At 42.5% G+C, this 16,925-nt stretch overlaps 1 protein-coding gene across 12 annotated transcripts in view; it reads right to left on the bottom strand.

Moving 5' to 3' along the window:
* ptprsa (protein tyrosine phosphatase receptor type Sa) overlaps nucleotides 1-16,925 on the bottom strand; it is a 214,242-nt gene that overhangs the window by 39,698 nt on the left and 157,619 nt on the right. For 7 of the 12 annotated variants that reach the window (XM_058400387.1, XM_058400388.1, XM_058400390.1 and 4 more), the window contains 7 exons: nucleotides 12,576-12,896; nucleotides 10,698-10,891; nucleotides 9,346-9,372; nucleotides 7,702-7,819; nucleotides 2,481-3,074; nucleotides 1,490-1,584; nucleotides 800-1,053 (listed from right to left, as the gene is read on the bottom strand). In XM_058400387.1, coding sequence (XP_058256370.1) covers nucleotides 800-1,053; nucleotides 1,490-1,584; nucleotides 2,481-3,074; nucleotides 7,702-7,819; nucleotides 9,346-9,372; nucleotides 10,698-10,891; nucleotides 12,576-12,896 — 1,603 coding nt within the window. The remainder of the gene's footprint in view (nucleotides 1-799; nucleotides 1,054-1,489; nucleotides 1,585-2,480; nucleotides 3,075-7,701; nucleotides 7,820-9,345; nucleotides 9,373-10,697; nucleotides 10,892-12,575; nucleotides 12,897-16,925) is intronic. The other 5 variants (XM_058400394.1, XM_058400393.1, XM_058400395.1 and 2 more) reach the window with 2 other exon arrangements.

Raw genomic sequence — 16,925 nt, forward strand, 5'->3', positions numbered from 1 at the left:
AAATAGCACAGGTAAAATGTCACATGAATAAATAATATAAAACCACAAGTAAGAGCTGTCCGGCACTGGAGCAGTGACTGTCTCCGATACAGATCCGGCTCTGTGCCACAATTACACTTTACCGTCACAGTCAGGGTGAGACTTGGCACAAAGCCACTCAAATGATTGTCAGCAAACTAAATCCAGCCAAACAGAGTTCCAATCAGAAGAAAGCTCCAGCGTTACAATATCTGGGTAGCATTTGCACTGTCCTGAGATAAACCCGGTCCTTATGAAAGGCAGCATCTTTATTTTTGTTCTCTGTGTAAGACCAAATGTTGTATACAACTAAAGCCCATAACTAACTTCTAACATACTGAGTAGGAAAAACCAAAGCAAACATCCTCTTGACTTATTTCTTGACAATACTCTTCATAGTCGACAGTATAGACAATAGTCTTTACTTTTGAATGAGATTATAGAAGTGTTTGCTTTCGATCATCAACATATTAGAATGTTTTGAGAAGGTAAACACATAATCACTCACGTTAGCCGACTAGCATAATGCTGCAAGCTTTAAATTCCCAGATTCGAGATTAAGTGGAACATCTAGTTAGCTATTAATGTTATGTATGTAATGTTAAGTAATAACTACTCTAACTGAAATCTAGAGTAGTTACATAGAATGAATCCCACTAGTTCAAGATCCATCCTCAAGTAAACCTAAATGCAGTTGATAGTAAGGCAGCAGCCTCCGGTTAACATTTATTTTTTTGATTTCAGAGTGATTGAGAGTGAGAAAGATGTGGACGATGCTCACTTGATTGTGTCCCTGGTCTCGAGCTGAGGGAGGATGATAGTGACCGTGTTGTCCGGTTCTCTCCTCACGTCCAGCTCTGGTTTGCTGTTGAGGAGGGAGGGAGCGGTGCGAGCCACAAGCCGGTGTCTGGGGCCTCCGTCGCCACTGTCCAGACATGTGATGCGGAACTCGTAGGTGCTGTTGGCCCGCAGGTTGGTGATAAGAGCTTTGGTCATGCGGGCATCTATGTCCACTTTCTGGCGGTTGTATTCGATCTGTGGCCGGAAGAAATCGAAGACGACTTACTAAAGGATAGAGGTGAAGGACCTCAAGTGAAAGAGTGTCTCTGAGTGCTGATCCTGTGTCCAGCTGGCCTTTTGTTATATAATGACGAAGGCCTCAGGTTGCACTTAGCACATAATGGATAACTATATAATAGCATGTAATCCGTCTCAGGCTGGATGTGAGACAGCGTTTAGTGGCGTACTGTAATGCTGCAAAACAAATTTGTTTTTCTTCTTGTGGTGAATTTGCACGGATGACTGTCAGTGTAACTAAATGGGCAGTGTAAAGTATTTTAAATCTGAATGGATTTCTGCAGCTTGGAAGAAAAATGTGATATAGATTAGAAATTATGCATAGAGATATATGCATGTATAAATGTGACACTTTCAGACTGTTGTTTTGAGGATCTGGTTTTGTCTCACTCACCATGCAGCGGTATGGGTAGCGGCTGTCAGAAAACTTCCATGCCAGCAGCACTGTTGTCTTGGTGACCAGCTTAACTGTGAAGTTTTTAGGAACATCTGGCCGCACGAATGCGGATAAGAATGGAAAAAAAAAGAAACAGACAGCTGCTTTAGTCAAGATGACAAGGGATAATGAAGAGAAAAACAAGGAAATAAAGAGAGCGAGAGACAGTGAGAAAAAGAGACTGGAAGCCTCTATTCCCGATGGGTTCCGACGAGTACGTGGTGTGTGGTGATCGCTGTGAAGGAGGTGATTAAAGGTGTTAGGACAAACAGAACAGGACACTTCCCAACTTGTGGACACAGACCCATGGAACACAGGATGACATACGACTCAGCCTGGTCAGATGGACCCTACCAACCCAGAGTGGCTAAGAAATTACCACAAACCCCAGAGACAGACTTTCTCCATTTCTGGGTTCCCTCTGGATTGGCACTGCCCCACTGAGTCAGGCAGGGACAAGAGGACAGCCCAAATCACAGCATGCCTACAGCTGTTAGGAGTGTCTTGGGTTTCCATGCCACAAAACCATAATAGGACGGGAAAGGGTGGGTGAACTTTAAAAAAAAAAACAAGACGCAAAAAGAAACAAATTCAAAAAATCTGCATTAACACTGCCTACAACTGAGATGCGACTCTCCTCTCAGCTCCTACCTGGCCATACCTGAGGGGGCGTGGCTAAATTAGGGTGTGTGTGTTCTTGCACTGTGAGAAGCGTGTCTGACCTTTCAGCACTTACCTCGCGAGTTCGGCGTTCCTCCCTTTCAAAACTGACTGACTTTTAACTTACTGACTCGACTTTTACCTTGGTTGGGGTTAGTGAACGTCCCCCCGCGTTAGTATAATCGATTCACGGTGTAGGTGCTTGGATTTTCAGTGCAGGGGTTGTGATGTTGTCTGGATTTTTGGTTTTGGTTTTCCGGAGAAAGAGAGACAGAAAAGCAAGCCCTACCTGTGACGAGGGCCACTGTGCGATACTGGATGGTCGGGCTGTAGGGCCCGGGACCTACGCTGGTGTGTGCGCGAATTTTGACGTCATAAACAGAGTCCGGTTTCAGGCTGTCCAACGTGTAGCTGTGTTCAGTGGCTGGCAAGCGCAGCTCCAGGGGCATGCTGACAGTGCCCGCTTCATGGTACGCCAGTGTGTATTCTGTGATAGCGCCATTGCGCTCGGCCAGAACCGGAGGCAGCCAGGAGAACTGCACCGAGCAGCAGGTGACATTAGAAGCGTCACTGAGGTGTGGGTAGCCATGTGGCGCCTCTTCGTCAAGGCTCAGCTCCTGCTTGGCCTCTTCGCCGAAGCCAGAGCGCGACATGGCTGAAATCTTGAAGATGTAGGTGGCGCCCCGGTGCATGCTGGACACAGGGAACTCACGCTCATGTGATGCAAACTCCAGCGTTGCCAATGGCGGGACATCTTTACGGCCAAACTGGAGGCGATAACCAAGGAGGTTGAGACCAGGAGGGACAATCTCTGGAGGGAGCCACCGTACCACAGCAGAGCTCTCTGAGTCCTGATGGATCCAGAGGGAGGGAGGGCCTGGTACTGGCGAAAAACACACAAAACACATTAATGTAATACATTTACATACTAATAACAGCATGAAAATGAATAGCAATAATAATTAGCAATTACACGCATTTGTCCCTCTGTATAACAATAATTAACATGATAGAGTGATGGAGTGAGTATGACAAAGAGCCTTAATGAGATGTGTCTCCAGATGTACAGATTGATAGCGCTAAAAGTCACATGGATTTGACTGACAAGTTGGTAGAACAAGATGAGTGTTTGTGAGTGCCAGTGGTGCTGAACACAAACACATCATTTATACCTGATTATAAATTAAGCCACTAGTCTCTTATGCAGAAACCTAGACCTAGAACCAGATAAAGAGTGTTCACACACTGACTGGTTCACAGAGCAGATGTTCAAAAACATGCAGATGTTATGGGGTGACAGACACTTCATTCATTCATTTTTAGTAATTGCTTTATCCTGGTCTGGGTGGAGGTGGGTCCAGAGCCTGGCCACTGGGTTTAAGGTGGAGGGGATGGCAGTCCATTGTAGTGGACCAAGCACACAAACATTCACATGCATGAGCACTATGTTGAGGCACCAAGGAAACCCACATGGACATGGGGAAAACACTGAAGCTCACACAGACAGTAACCTGAGTGTAGGGTCATTGCAGAGCTGAGAGATGGCTTTATTGCCGTGTCGTGTCATGTTGTGATTTCTTCAAATTTGATTCATGGTGCCAAAATAAGATCTTGATTTTCAATGTTAAAAGTTTTCAAAGTATTGACCTTGGTTCAGTATGATCCTGAATTGATTTTAAAAAAATCATAATTTATGTCCATCATGAAAAATGTCTATGTTCATTCTGTAGTATAAGCATTTTCAAGGCACAGTGACTGTGACTTTTATTTTGTATTGTCCCTAAAAAAACCCCTGAATATACGCACTTTTGTCATACTCCTAACTGCACATTTCAACAATCTATAATCATTAACAGAGCAACTTTAAATGAGCACAAACCATTAAAAAGAAATGTGCTTGTATTTAAAGAAGCATTTTTTAATAAAGACTTAATCCACCGAAGTAAATCATTCCCACAGAAGGATGAAGGAGAGGAACTGAAGAGGCTCAGAAGTGAGAGGGAAAGGGAGGGATGAAGGTGATGAGGGACATGGTGCAATACGGTGCAAGGCGAGGATGGCGGGGGTCAGTGTCTCCGTGATTGAGGCGGTAAACGCCGACTCCACTTCAGCCCAGTGTGCTGGCCAACGCACACCTCTCTCAATCCCTCACTCCATGGCCCCAGGCACGTTTCCCATCACAGCCTGCATTAATGGCTGCTGTTGACACACAGCCGCTGATTGAGAACGGATTGGGTTTCACTTTCATTTCCTCTCTCTCTTTGGCGCTCTAATTTCCAGCTCCCTAACTGCCCTTCTCATTTCCAGTGGAGCCGGGAGGAGGACAGAGGAGCGATCGGGAAAGGAGGGGGAAAAAAAAGCCCTTTGATGATGGAGGAATTAATTCTAAGCTTCACAGTGAGTTATGCTGGGCTTCAGAAGTTGTCGTGTCAGTTTCTTCCTGTACTGTATTAATTCCAGATACATGCTGTGGGCAAACATTTCCATTTAATCACATTTTAAAAACAGTGAAAATATGGATACCGTTTTTCTTGAAGGTAAAAATTTAGGATGAACAACCTGCAAAGGAATCTTTGTACTGAAAGTGGTTGTGTTTGGTCGGGACTACGTTGTATAGCTGCACTGCATTCTGGATCTTCAAGTCCATTTTTTGCACCAACGTCTTGTATCACCTCTCCTGTGCTCAATTTCTCAACTTCACCGGGAAATAGTCTGATAAAAAAGCTTTTGCTTTGTTGTTTTGGGAAACTTGACTCTGAGATTGTTGAATATTTTTTTTTCTTAAAACTCCACTATAACTGTGCTAATAATAATGATGTTCCCTTTGCCATCAGATACAACCGCTAATCTCTCACAGGAACAAGAAAAACACAGCACCAACCAGCAAATTAATACCAGAAGCACTAAACACACCACAAACATTCAAAAAGAAACATTTACTGCGTTTCAGGATAGATTTTTTCTTAAATCCTTGACCTTTACTTCCTGTCATATCTGAATGTCTAATAAAAATAAATACTTTTTAGTCTTAGACGGAGCTCAAATCAACAACCCAATGCTTTCAGATCAATAACAGCATCCACATCAATCACAGTCATGTCATTCCTCTTGGACAACATGCAGCATCAAACAGATCAATACAGGGACATTTGCTGTGGAGATGAAGGTGTTGTAAACTACTCTAATCTTTATATTGAAAAAGCTCCTCTGTGATTTCACGATCCGCTTTAAAAAACACACACACACACAGTGCCATGTGTGTCATGATCAGGATTGTTCAGGGACATGATGAATAAAGTGCAGAAAAACAAATTCAGACAGGTAAATTTTCCCAATTTTCTAATCTCTTTTCTCAGCTTGATCCATTTATTACATCGTATATGATTCAAAAGAGAAGAAAGATTTTCAAAATAGCGGAAATTTTAAAATGAAATATGAATGAGTTTCATGGCTTTATACAAAACGGCTTGTCAAAAATAAAATATCATTCTTTTGTACAAAAGGCATTTGAATGTACAAAAACAACATTGGAAGAGTTGAGCATGAGAAAAACTTCATAGTTTCCTGCCATAGTCACATCTCCTAGATTGTTCTTTTATAATTCTTTGCTCGAAGAAGGATGTGAATTGCACTTAAAAAACGATTAAAGTTTTACGTTTATGACTTAAATCTTTTATATTCTTGAGTCAATAAAAGTCATGTTCTGTTTTAGCATTAAATCTTATACGTTCTGACATGCAGCACACACTTCTTTTTGTCTCTGACCCTTAGACTAATCCATTTTTAGTGTAAATCTGAGGCAGCGCTGTACAATGGGCATGGCTCGGCCCCCAGTTGGATGATTAGCATGCATCTGGAGCCCTGAAGTCTATCTCTGATTGGCAGATGGGAGGCTAAAGGTGGAGGCCGTGGAGAGTCCATGAGCATTTAAAAAGCGAGGCGCAGGCTTAAGTTGTCTGACAGCACAATACCCTCGATATGAAGCATGAAAGTGCCTGGAGTGCCTCCTCTGAGCGCCCATTGGCCGAGCCGCCCTGCCCTGCTGTCACATGAAAGACCGTGATGCTCTTTACCCAAGAAGGGCTTAAGTCCGTTTTCCGCTTCCTCTCTTTTTCGCTTCATATATTTATTTATTTTGTTTAAGCTCTTTCTCCACACTCTCAGAAATGAGAAAAGGAGGGGGGACTGGGGGACGACGAGCGTGCTTTTTTGAGATCCTGTGTGTGGCTGAGGCATATCAGTCTGAGTTTTTGTGTGTGTGTGTGTGTGTGAGTGTGTGTGATGAGTGTGATGGGCAGCTGCAGTGGAGCTGTCACACAATGACACTTGCGATATGCGTACCTGTCACACTCTAGACGTATCACGGCAGAGCTAAGACTCTCACCGGCAACAAAAACATGCCGTTGATGTGTTCCTGAGTCTCCTCTGACCTGCAACCTGCACTGCTGCCCTGACCTCCTGCTCTCAGCTCTAAGATATGGACAGTGCAAAGATTCACAGGCTCTAATCAGTGCACTACCACTACAATGTGCACAGTCTTGCAGATGTAAAAGTGGTATGGCATCTGGGTATAATTTAAACAAAGGTGTAGACTCTGTATGAGACGTTGCCTCAATTCCTGTCAGTTCTAGTAAAGGAGAGGTGGCCTCTGTATCTGTCAAAACCTGGTGAAAAGAAAGTATGACCTCCATGCTGAACAATTCTAACGAAAAGAAAGTGTTGCCTCTGTGAGTATCATTCTTGGTGAAACTGTGTCTGTGGCTGATGTGACCGCACATGTGGCCTATGTGGCTGTCAGTATTAATGAAATGAAGGCGTGGCTTCTATTCCTGTCAGTTCTAGTGAATGTAGTGCTATGTGGAGTGCAAAACGCACGGACTCTCTGTGCCTATAGTGAAAAAGGGCGTGTCCCCTGTGCCTGCTTATACCAGTGAAAGAGGTGTGTCCTGCTTGTCTATCACACGTTGTATATTGAGATGCACACTGCATCATCTCAGGAGAAGAGATACTCATCTCACTAAAACAGCACAGCACAGAGCCTCTAATCTCTGGTGATGCTGTTTGTTATTGACTTACTAATCATCCACACATCTGTTTCAGGATCGAGATCATCAAATCCACGCTGGTCCTGACTTTTATCCCAGCCCTGACTCCACATTTCTAAAGCCCTAAAATATAGCTGTAGTCTGAAGCACCTTCAAATTACCCGCGAACAAACAACTGCAATAACCTATATTGCACTTTCTTTTTGCCCCCTTCCGTTATCTGTAATAAGAAAATCTCACAGGTGTAATCAGCAGCTCACACAGAACAGATAATACCTACATCACACACCCCGTGTTATTACTGCTGTCTCTCCATGCTCCAGCACCTTATGTATTCTGTTCGTGTCTCTTGTTTTTCCCCAGGGTTCATTTGGCTGCTGGAGGTGGCAGCAGGCAGTGTGTGGGGCTCTCTCTCTTTGTGTGTGTGTGTGTGTGTGAGATGATGATGACTGCATTAGCACTCACCTGCTCCCTTGGTCACCACCAGTTTGGGTTTGCTTCGTGCTCCATCGCCTTTGATGGTATAGGCTGCCACTGTGATGGAGTAGGTGGTGTCTGGCTGCAGGCCCCCGATTACCATCTCCTGCAGCAAACACATGAAAAATAGGAAAAAGACTGTGTAGGTGCTTTGGGTTTAAGTCATTAAAAAAAAAACAAAAAAAACACAGCTACACGTCTAAGGGGAAGGCCGTACACGCTGCCACAGCTTTCATTTCACCCACTCTGGCAACTGCGTACATTTTCTTGTTAGTTTTCTTGCAGAATATAATTAGAATCCCTGCATCATTTGGGAGGTAACAGGGATGTGGAATGGGGGAATAAATTCCAAACACTGGCTCTACTTTGGCATTGCAAGTCCCTCAGAAAAGCAGATTTAAGTAAAGTTCTCAGGTTGTCTCTGTCTCGTGAACCTTCTAGAAAATGAGCAGAGAGGAATTAATGCCGGAGGAGCCTGAGCAAATACCCGGGCTGAGTAATGAATTCTCGCTGAACGGCTGCTAATCTGTCACACAAGCTTTGGGTAGCTAGTTATTTTCACCCGGGTGTCACTTAGACCCGACTCTAAAAGAATGCACAATGCTTTTCTCTTTTTTCCCCCGTTTTTTTAATTTCCAGATTAGTTTTTCTCTCATTTCAATTTTTATTATTCTCTTATTTTTTATCATTTGATAACAGCAAGCCTGCTTTCATACTAGCATTTATTTACAGAAAAAGAGTTGACCTGAGTGCCTTAAGTGCTCACACAAAGCAAACTACGTAACCTTAACAAGACTATAGAAGTATAAATAAGAATTAATAAACACTTTGCTAATGAGGAGGTTGTTTCCATTCTCTGTAGCTTTAGCGGCTGAAAACACAGAGCGCTGAAACTGCTTCTGTGACCTGATTGTATGCACATTGTTATACTTAGTAACAAAGCAATGTGGTATAAGAAAGGTGCAAAGTGTTGTGATTGGTCATGGAGCTTGGAAAAGAGAAGCGAGCGTGCAGAGATACGTATGTGTGTGAGCACTTCCGGTCTGCGAGCGCTGAGCAATGCACACTTCCTGTCATCAGGGTTCATAATCTAATATGATGGCTGTAGAATTCACAGCGTCCTTTTAACGCAGATTAGGAGAGAGGCAGAAATGAACGCCGGGCACAACAGAAAGACGGCCAAGTGTGGGTCCTAATACAGACTGGAACAAACAACGGACAGAAATCATGCAAATGTGTGAGTGATGGGTTACTGCTGCATCCAAAAGCACAAAAAAAACCACAAACACGAAAACCAAAAAAAGACTTCTAGTGGGTCAAGAGATTATTGTTTATCTCTCTTGAGCTCAGTGTGACACAATATTCATATTCACACACTTCAGAGCTGCATTGCAAAACAACACACACACACACACACACACACAGAGACATTAATGAGCTCTTCATGTTGCATCACCCCCTCTGTGCATCATCAGTGGAGTGTTCTGACTGACACTGCTGCTTGACACACTGCTCTCAGATCAAATCCGAATCAAATTCCATCTCAGCTGAGAGTGACCCTCGGTAGGGAGTGATGCAACACCGTGAGCTTCACGACCACGCAGAATGCTCTGCTTCACTTTCTTTACTCACGTATTCAGCTGTATCGTCCGTTTCCCACTGATTCCCCCCACCCAGAGCAGAGAGCATGGGAAAGCAATTTCAGAAAGAGAAAAGGAGACATACAGAGAAAAGTAAGAGACAGAGAGAGAAAGAGAGAGAGAGGCATGAACAGAGAGGAAGAGAGTGGCACTGAAGCGGAGAGCACTCCGAAGCACGCTTGAAAAGTAGGTCGGGATGTAAAGGGAGAGGGAGAAAAAAGTTCACAGATAAGAGCAGCCAATAATTTGCTCTGTTCAAGGATTCTGCACTCTGCATGTCCGCTCTGTATGTATTCCATCAACTGGATTTTTCACATCTGCGAGTCTACTACAGATTTGCATTAGCCATAAAGCGTGCATTAATTTATAGTCACTTATGGACGTTCAGTTCCATTAACGCACGCATGGATCTTGGGAGAGAACTTTCTCAAAGTGGCTTTGGGGTATAGTGAAGAGTAGGCGAGTGGGTTTCTCAGATAGAGAAATTCCCCAGGAATAGTTTGACCAAAAAATGAACCCCCCCCCCCTTTTTTTTTGATTCGCTAAGACGTACTTGTTGTCTGAAATTCACTTTCTTAGGTTGAGGAATCTGCAATCCCTTAAAAGACATCGCTTGGCTCTCTCAGGTCAGAGAGTGAATCTTTATAACAGCAGTATTTATTCAAATTCTAATATGTTATTGTTTCTATAGCAACAACTCATAGGCTTGTATAAAAGATAGCTTACATAATCAAAGCCTAGTAATAAACTGAACCTGTTGTTTATCAAAGACAGATCGTATATTTGTTTCCTGTGAGGAGACGTTTATTTAACATTTCGGGAAGGAGTCTCCCGTGTCAGCACTTTGTAACAGTCAGAGATAAAGCTGTGTGTCATATTACAACTTATGACTTTATAATTAATATAATTAGCTTTATAGAATTCCGCCATTACGTTCAAGGCCACGCCTCCTCCTGGAGCTTGGTACTGATGATGTGACGCCAAATCTTTAAGTGGTTCAGCTTCAAGATGAAGCTACAATTGCAACATGCTTTTCTTCATATTTGTAGTTACAAACAAACGTGTTTCAGCTTTTTAACATATTGAGATATGCATGTTTGTAGTTGCATTAACCCATGCCTGTTCTCTGTAATACACTTCATATACTTTTACATTTTCCTGAATTTTATTGTATGCTGAGCTTGTCGGTCATGTGCATATTATTAGCTTTTTTGTTGATTCTTTTTAACTTTTAAGCATTTTAAAAGAAGGTGTGTGTGTGAGGAATGGGTAAGCAGTGTGTGAGCCATGTGAGAAGTGGATGGAGTGTTTGAGCAGTGTGAAGAGTGTGTGAGGGGTGTGTACCTGGGCGTCGGCCAACATTACATCCTTGATGAGCGGGAGCCCGCGTGCCTCGCCGTTCTCTACCCGTACATAGTGCACCTGGTAACCACGGATCTGGCCGTGCTGTCGCCCGGGCAACAACGAGCGCCACATCACCTTTAGTGCGGTGGAGTTGATCACCTCCACCTCCACCCGCCGAGGGGGTGCGCTGGGAACTGTGGGAAAATCAGAGTTAGAATCCTGGTTTTATTGAGTTAAATCTCAGTTTTATTGCAGACAGAACTTTATTCGAGGTTAGAATCCCTGTTTTATTCGAGTTAGAATCCCAGTCACAAGCCTGGTTTTGAGTAAGAACCTTGGTTGTATTTGAGTTAAAATCCTGGTATTGAGTAAGAATCTTGGTTTTATTTGATTTATGATCCTGATTTCAATCTCGGTTTGATCTGAGTTAAAAATTACTTTAAAATCCTGTTTATATGAGTTAATCCTGTTAACTGTTATGCATATTGTTATGTGCGCCACAGCAGACAAAGGGACAAACGCAGAGAAGCTGCTTCAAGGTAGAGACAAAACAGATCAATTCTGTATGCTATTTTTTTTTACTGACTGCTGTTATTATGATGGAGTCATCCACCTACAGGCTACTGACACCGGCGTCTCGCAGAAACGCTTTCCTGCTGCCTTCAGCGCAACTACCATCCGATTAGGTGATACAAGTCTCAAATGCACTTACGGACTTAAGGGACTTTGAAATCAAATCTCTTGCCTTTACTCATACTCAAGCTGCTCCTGCTTTATCGCTGTTCTCTGCTCCCCGCTGAACAATCTACTGTCTGCCTCCTGTCGCCCCGCAGCCTCGGATCCGAGAGCTAATGAAAAATCTGTTTATATGAAGCCTTGCCGTTTAAATGCTGCCTTTATTGTGTATCGTTCTCAGGAGCGGAAAGGTTCTCGGCACTGTCAATAAAACACTCGCTCTGTATTTACTTGGGGGGGGGTGTATGTGTGGTAATGGTGAAATTATAATATTAGTATCATATTTATATTATGATGTGACAAAACACAATATAACTCTTCTGTTACTCACAGTGAAATAAAACTGATTCAATCTCAAAACTGATGTTTTTAATTTTCCCTTTTTTTAAAAACAAACATATTGTTATGCATATAACGTATCGTGTTGTTATATGATCGTTCTGCCATGTTATCTACCTCTAGCACGTAGCAGATTGTTTTAAAATGCATGTATTTATTCTTTAAAATGTCTCACTCAAATTTTTACTCCTTTGTTTGCAAACAAAGTAAATGAACCCTAGAGGGCCCAGTGCTCCCTATCTGGCCTGCATGAGTTCCATGCTGGAAACCCCAGAACATTCTCCCCAACACACACACACATCCATCACGGAGCATGTGTATGAGCGCCAGGCAGGGTGGGGGAACTGCTGGGCATTGTGTATCGATTAGCAGCTTGTCCCCTGAACTCCAGCTGTCACTCAGCCTGGAGCACTGCTGTCGCCAGGGATGTCGGGCACAATTTCTTACAACCGGCAGCTGGCTGAAGATCATTTCAGAGCTCATAAGTTGCCTGTCTGCTTCGGTGACTCCAAGAAATAGGGAGAAATAAAACGAGAGTGGGTAAAAGCAGTGTTTTTGCTTGGAACCCACTGTTCCACTAATTGACTTGAGAAGAGCCGTTACAGCCTACTGTAGTTTTGAGGGAATTTAAACAGCCTCTAATTAGACTTTATTACTGTGAGGACGAACTAGATAAGGCTACTGTATACCCTTCAATTACAGAAGTGCAAGGGCGGGGAGTCTATTCGATATTATAGAACTACTCGTTTCTATAGATCAACACCCCGACAAAAAGGTTAGGCAATGATGGGGTGTGGTTCGTACCGTCTTCGTCAGTGCGGCATAGCAGTGTTGCACTCTCTGGTCCCGGGCCCACAGCAGTGGCTGCAGCCACACTCACGCGGTACGACATCCACTTTTCCAGTCGCTGCAGCGTTATCTCGGTGGCGGTTGCTGGTGCCTGCAGCTCTTCCGTGGTCTCAGCGCCGACCCCGAGCCCAGCTCCGCCCCCTGCCACTGCATAGCGCACTATGTACCCGACCAGCGGGCCATTCTGGCTCTCTGAATGCGGGGGGCGCCAACTTACCAGCAGAGATGTGGAGCTAGGGCTGGAGCATTTAACCTCCTGAGGGGGGGCGGATGGCTCTGCGCAGGCGGGGAGGGGAGGGTAAGGAGGGAGGGAGGGGAAACAAAAAACGAAAAGATGGGAAAGAGAAAAAGAAAATGATAAAAGGGAACAAACCAAACTGAAAAAACAAGCCACGACAGTACCAAACATAAGGCAAAAAAATAGGAAGAATCAACTGATTCAAAGGGCAAATGCAAATGGGAACAGAAGAGGAATGTAACATGACATGCATAATAATGAAAGATGAAACCGCGCTGGTTTTAAAAGGTTGACTAGACCACAGGGCTAAGATTCGACCAGAAATATTTACCACCTCACAAATGAGGTGCTGAGTAACGGATATAGCAGACACTGATGCCATGATTGTCAGATGAAGGATCAGCACATGGTTTTAGTGCTTACTGATAGCAATACTGAAAAGTGTATCCTACTCATCAATTAGTATTAATCAATTATAGACAATTTTATTTGCAACTGATACATACTCTTGTTAATATGGCAGGTTTTTGGGATGTAAAAAAATTAAACCAGGATAAATCAGGTCAACTTTTTCTATCTTCAGTATGAAATTACAATATATAACAAAATTTTTAGGGCATAAAGGAAAAATAAAAACTACTGCATTAGTGTGCACACCCCTAAACTAATGCTTTGTTGAATATCAGCACCTCTCGATTGTATTACACCACTCAGACTTTTTGGGTAAGAGTCTATCAGCATTTCTTGCAGAAACTTTCCAAATCCATCAAATTGTAAGAGCATATCCTGTCCACAGTCTGCTTCAGGTCACCCCACAGGCTAGGTCCTTTAAAAACAGTGACGGTCTTTTGGTCCAGCCATTCCTTTGTTGCTGGATGTATGCTGAAAGGTGACATCCCTTTTCATCTTCCGTTTACTAGGAGACACCTGAAGGTTTTGCACTAAAATCCCTTTAGCTTGATAAAAGTCCCAATTCTGGCAGCCCTAAGCATAATGCTGTCACCACCATGCTGCGATGTGGGTATGATGATCATTTTTGCACCAAACATACCTTCAGAAATTATGCAATTGTTATACCTTTTGGAATTGGCCTCATTAAAGCATAACACATTTGCCACATGGTTTGGGGAGATTTAGTTGAGTTTTTTATTGGGAAAGTGCTTCCGTCTAGCCAGCCTTCACTATAGCCAGACACTAGAGATTGTTGTCATGTTCAGGAAGTAATCAGTACTTGTCAGATATTCCTGCCTCCTCTCCTCCTTCTGTAGTTTTCTTGGTAGCCTCCCTGGTCAGTTTTTGTCTTTTATAAATTCTCGAGGGACATCCTGTTTTTGGTGATGTTACTGTGATGCTGCATTTTCTCTGTTTGTTGATGATGGCCTTTATGGTGTTCCATGTTTTGGAAATTCTTTTATACTCCTGATCAATGACTTTCAACAAGTGAGAGAGCATGCCTGATTTTTAAGCTCTTCTTCAGCAGTCGGATGAAACGGTCAAGATGTGAAGGACGTCCTACAGAAACAGATGATCTTTATTTGGGATTAATGGCAGCTGTGTGATATTTACTGTATGATCATTTGAGCATGAGATTGAATGTGACAGCTACATTCCCAAATATAAGAGGGTCTGCACACTTATGCAACCAGGTTATTGTACCTTTTTCCTGTTTTTCTTCAAGTAAAATGCGTTTTCATACATTTACTGAGCTGACAAAGTACACTAGGCTTGCGTTTTTAATGAGTACAAGTAAATAAGCACCAGTATCTGATACCAGTATTGGTATCGACGCATCCCTAGTGGTTACCTTTTACATTATGCTGTGATCACTTGAAGGCAAGATCTTATCTGGTTCTAAGGAAAATTGCGTCCTTGTTTATCAGAGTCTGAATGAACATGTGCTGTCTGTAGTTTATATTACAAAGGCTACGTGTATGAGGATCTGAATCGATACGATAACTCTGTGGTAATCTTATTATGTCACACAGCCTGTGATCTCTAAAAGACCAGAGATGATGGGGTTCTAACCTCCTCCAGTGACTGGTTAATTTGCTAAGGCTATGTGCTGGTGTTTCTGCCAAAAAATTATTTCTTGCCTTGCAAAAAAAAAAAAAAAAAAAAAGCCCTGCTAATTATCAAAGTGACAGTTATTTCTGTTTGTGAAAGAACGTGATATGGGCATTTTGCAGAAAACAAATCAAGAAACAACATGATAGGAATTTCAAACAGAACACCTTCTGCAAACAAAAAAAGCTTAAATTAATTCAAATGTGACTAGGGGATTACAGGAAAATGAATTCCTCTGCAAAATAAATGACTGAAAGTAAAAAAAATAAACAAAAAACACTACAATCCAAAATGTCAACTCATAAGATACATGGAAAGCTGCTGGGCATCAAACTGAAAATAAGAAATATAATAAAAAATAAAAAATATATATATATATATATATAAAAAAAACAGCAACATTGTTTTCCTTTACATCATACGTACCTGGCTTCCATCAAACACACTTTTGTTTTTTAAAAAAAGACTTTCTTACCACAAGCACCCGACTACGAGGAAACAATATTCCCTGAGCCGGCGGGTATCAACTCTCCCCTTCTTCACAAAACCTCTCAGCCGAATGCCGGATCAGTGCACCGGAGACCGCAGCCGGATTGATTTGCGATATATTCGAGGCATGTCCAGACTTTAGATGTAAAGATTTGGACTTTGTCTTGATTTGTGGTGCTCAGAGGGGGAGAATTGTCCCAGTGCTTTAGCTAGGACTGTACAGTAGTCTACACTGCTTATACTAGGTTGAGGGGTCCACATGGCTGAGAGACAGAGAGCGAGAGAGACACTGTTTTTTTGCTTTCCTCCATCACTTCATAGCCCCGCCCTCATCTATATTTACATCCTCCAAACCCCATCGTCTGACAGACAGAATCCCGTTTCACTGCTGATCTAAATGTCAAGGTTAACATCTTTTTTCCCTACACTGTTATTCACTATTGTGTGTCCAGCTTGGTTTTGCTGATGGGAAAATTCAGACTACGGACAAATCTGGGTTAAAGGTGGTTATTTGTGTTATTTGTAGCACTTCTTCTATTAATGCCTTATGCTACATAAGACACTCAGTTCAGAAGTTTGTTTATCACAAATTAGTTGACCTTGTGCAGCTTAGCCAGCGCCGTTTCCCTGTAATGCAAAAAAATCCCAGATGATCCCATGTTATACTTTTAGTCGCCTTGTAAGTACTGAAACACAGTCGTCGCCCCCCCAAATAATCTTTTTGCCTACTGGTAACAGGAATAGGATCATGATAAGTATCAATAATTATTTACTTGCTCAATATGACTGGAGTCCCATTTTCATCGCCCATGATTTACGCATTAAGAACTCCTGAACCCACATAACATTCATGCAACTAAAACGTTATTCTTATTATTTGTATTTTTACTAATATAATTAATTTAGACTATAATTTTAATTATTATTATCAAAGTTAATTTTATGTATTTTGCTGAATTCGGGGTTAATTAATGTCATTCTTTTATTAATAAAAAAAAACATTCATTTGTTCATCAGTTATTTAATAAATTGTGTCAAACAGATGGGCAAACGGAATTATTCCAGTACATTTGAAAACCTACTGCAATTAAGCTAAGTGGGAAGCTAAACTGCTTGTTTGGCTAAACATGAAAGATCTGCTGTTGTGATTTGAGCGATGGCACTGTGATGGCCCCCGGCAGCTTTGTTATAATCTCTAGGTGTAACCATGCATGATGTCCTGAAGCTGTTTAGAAGTGAAATGGGATTTTTGTCTTTTGCCATTTATTTGTATCTATCCCTCTAAATGCAGAGGTGTCAGGGGTGTTATCAGAAGCAGGGTCTCTGGATCTCAGCCTGTGTGGACCCTCCATCAGCACGTCTGAAGTGAATGCCACGGTCTGAACATCTTTCCCAGAGGCCAACGTTCTGGCCGCCCGTCTGACCGGCTCAGGAGTGTCTATCTCTCTGACCCCCAGTTATGTCGACACATCCCCCTGTCTTTAAGGTGTGTTTGGATAACAATAAACCCAGAC

Source organism: Hemibagrus wyckioides, linkage group LG10 (assembly GCF_019097595.1).
Source record: "Hemibagrus wyckioides isolate EC202008001 linkage group LG10, SWU_Hwy_1.0, whole genome shotgun sequence".
NCBI classification, from domain to species: Eukaryota; Metazoa; Chordata; class Actinopteri; order Siluriformes; family Bagridae; genus Hemibagrus; species Hemibagrus wyckioides.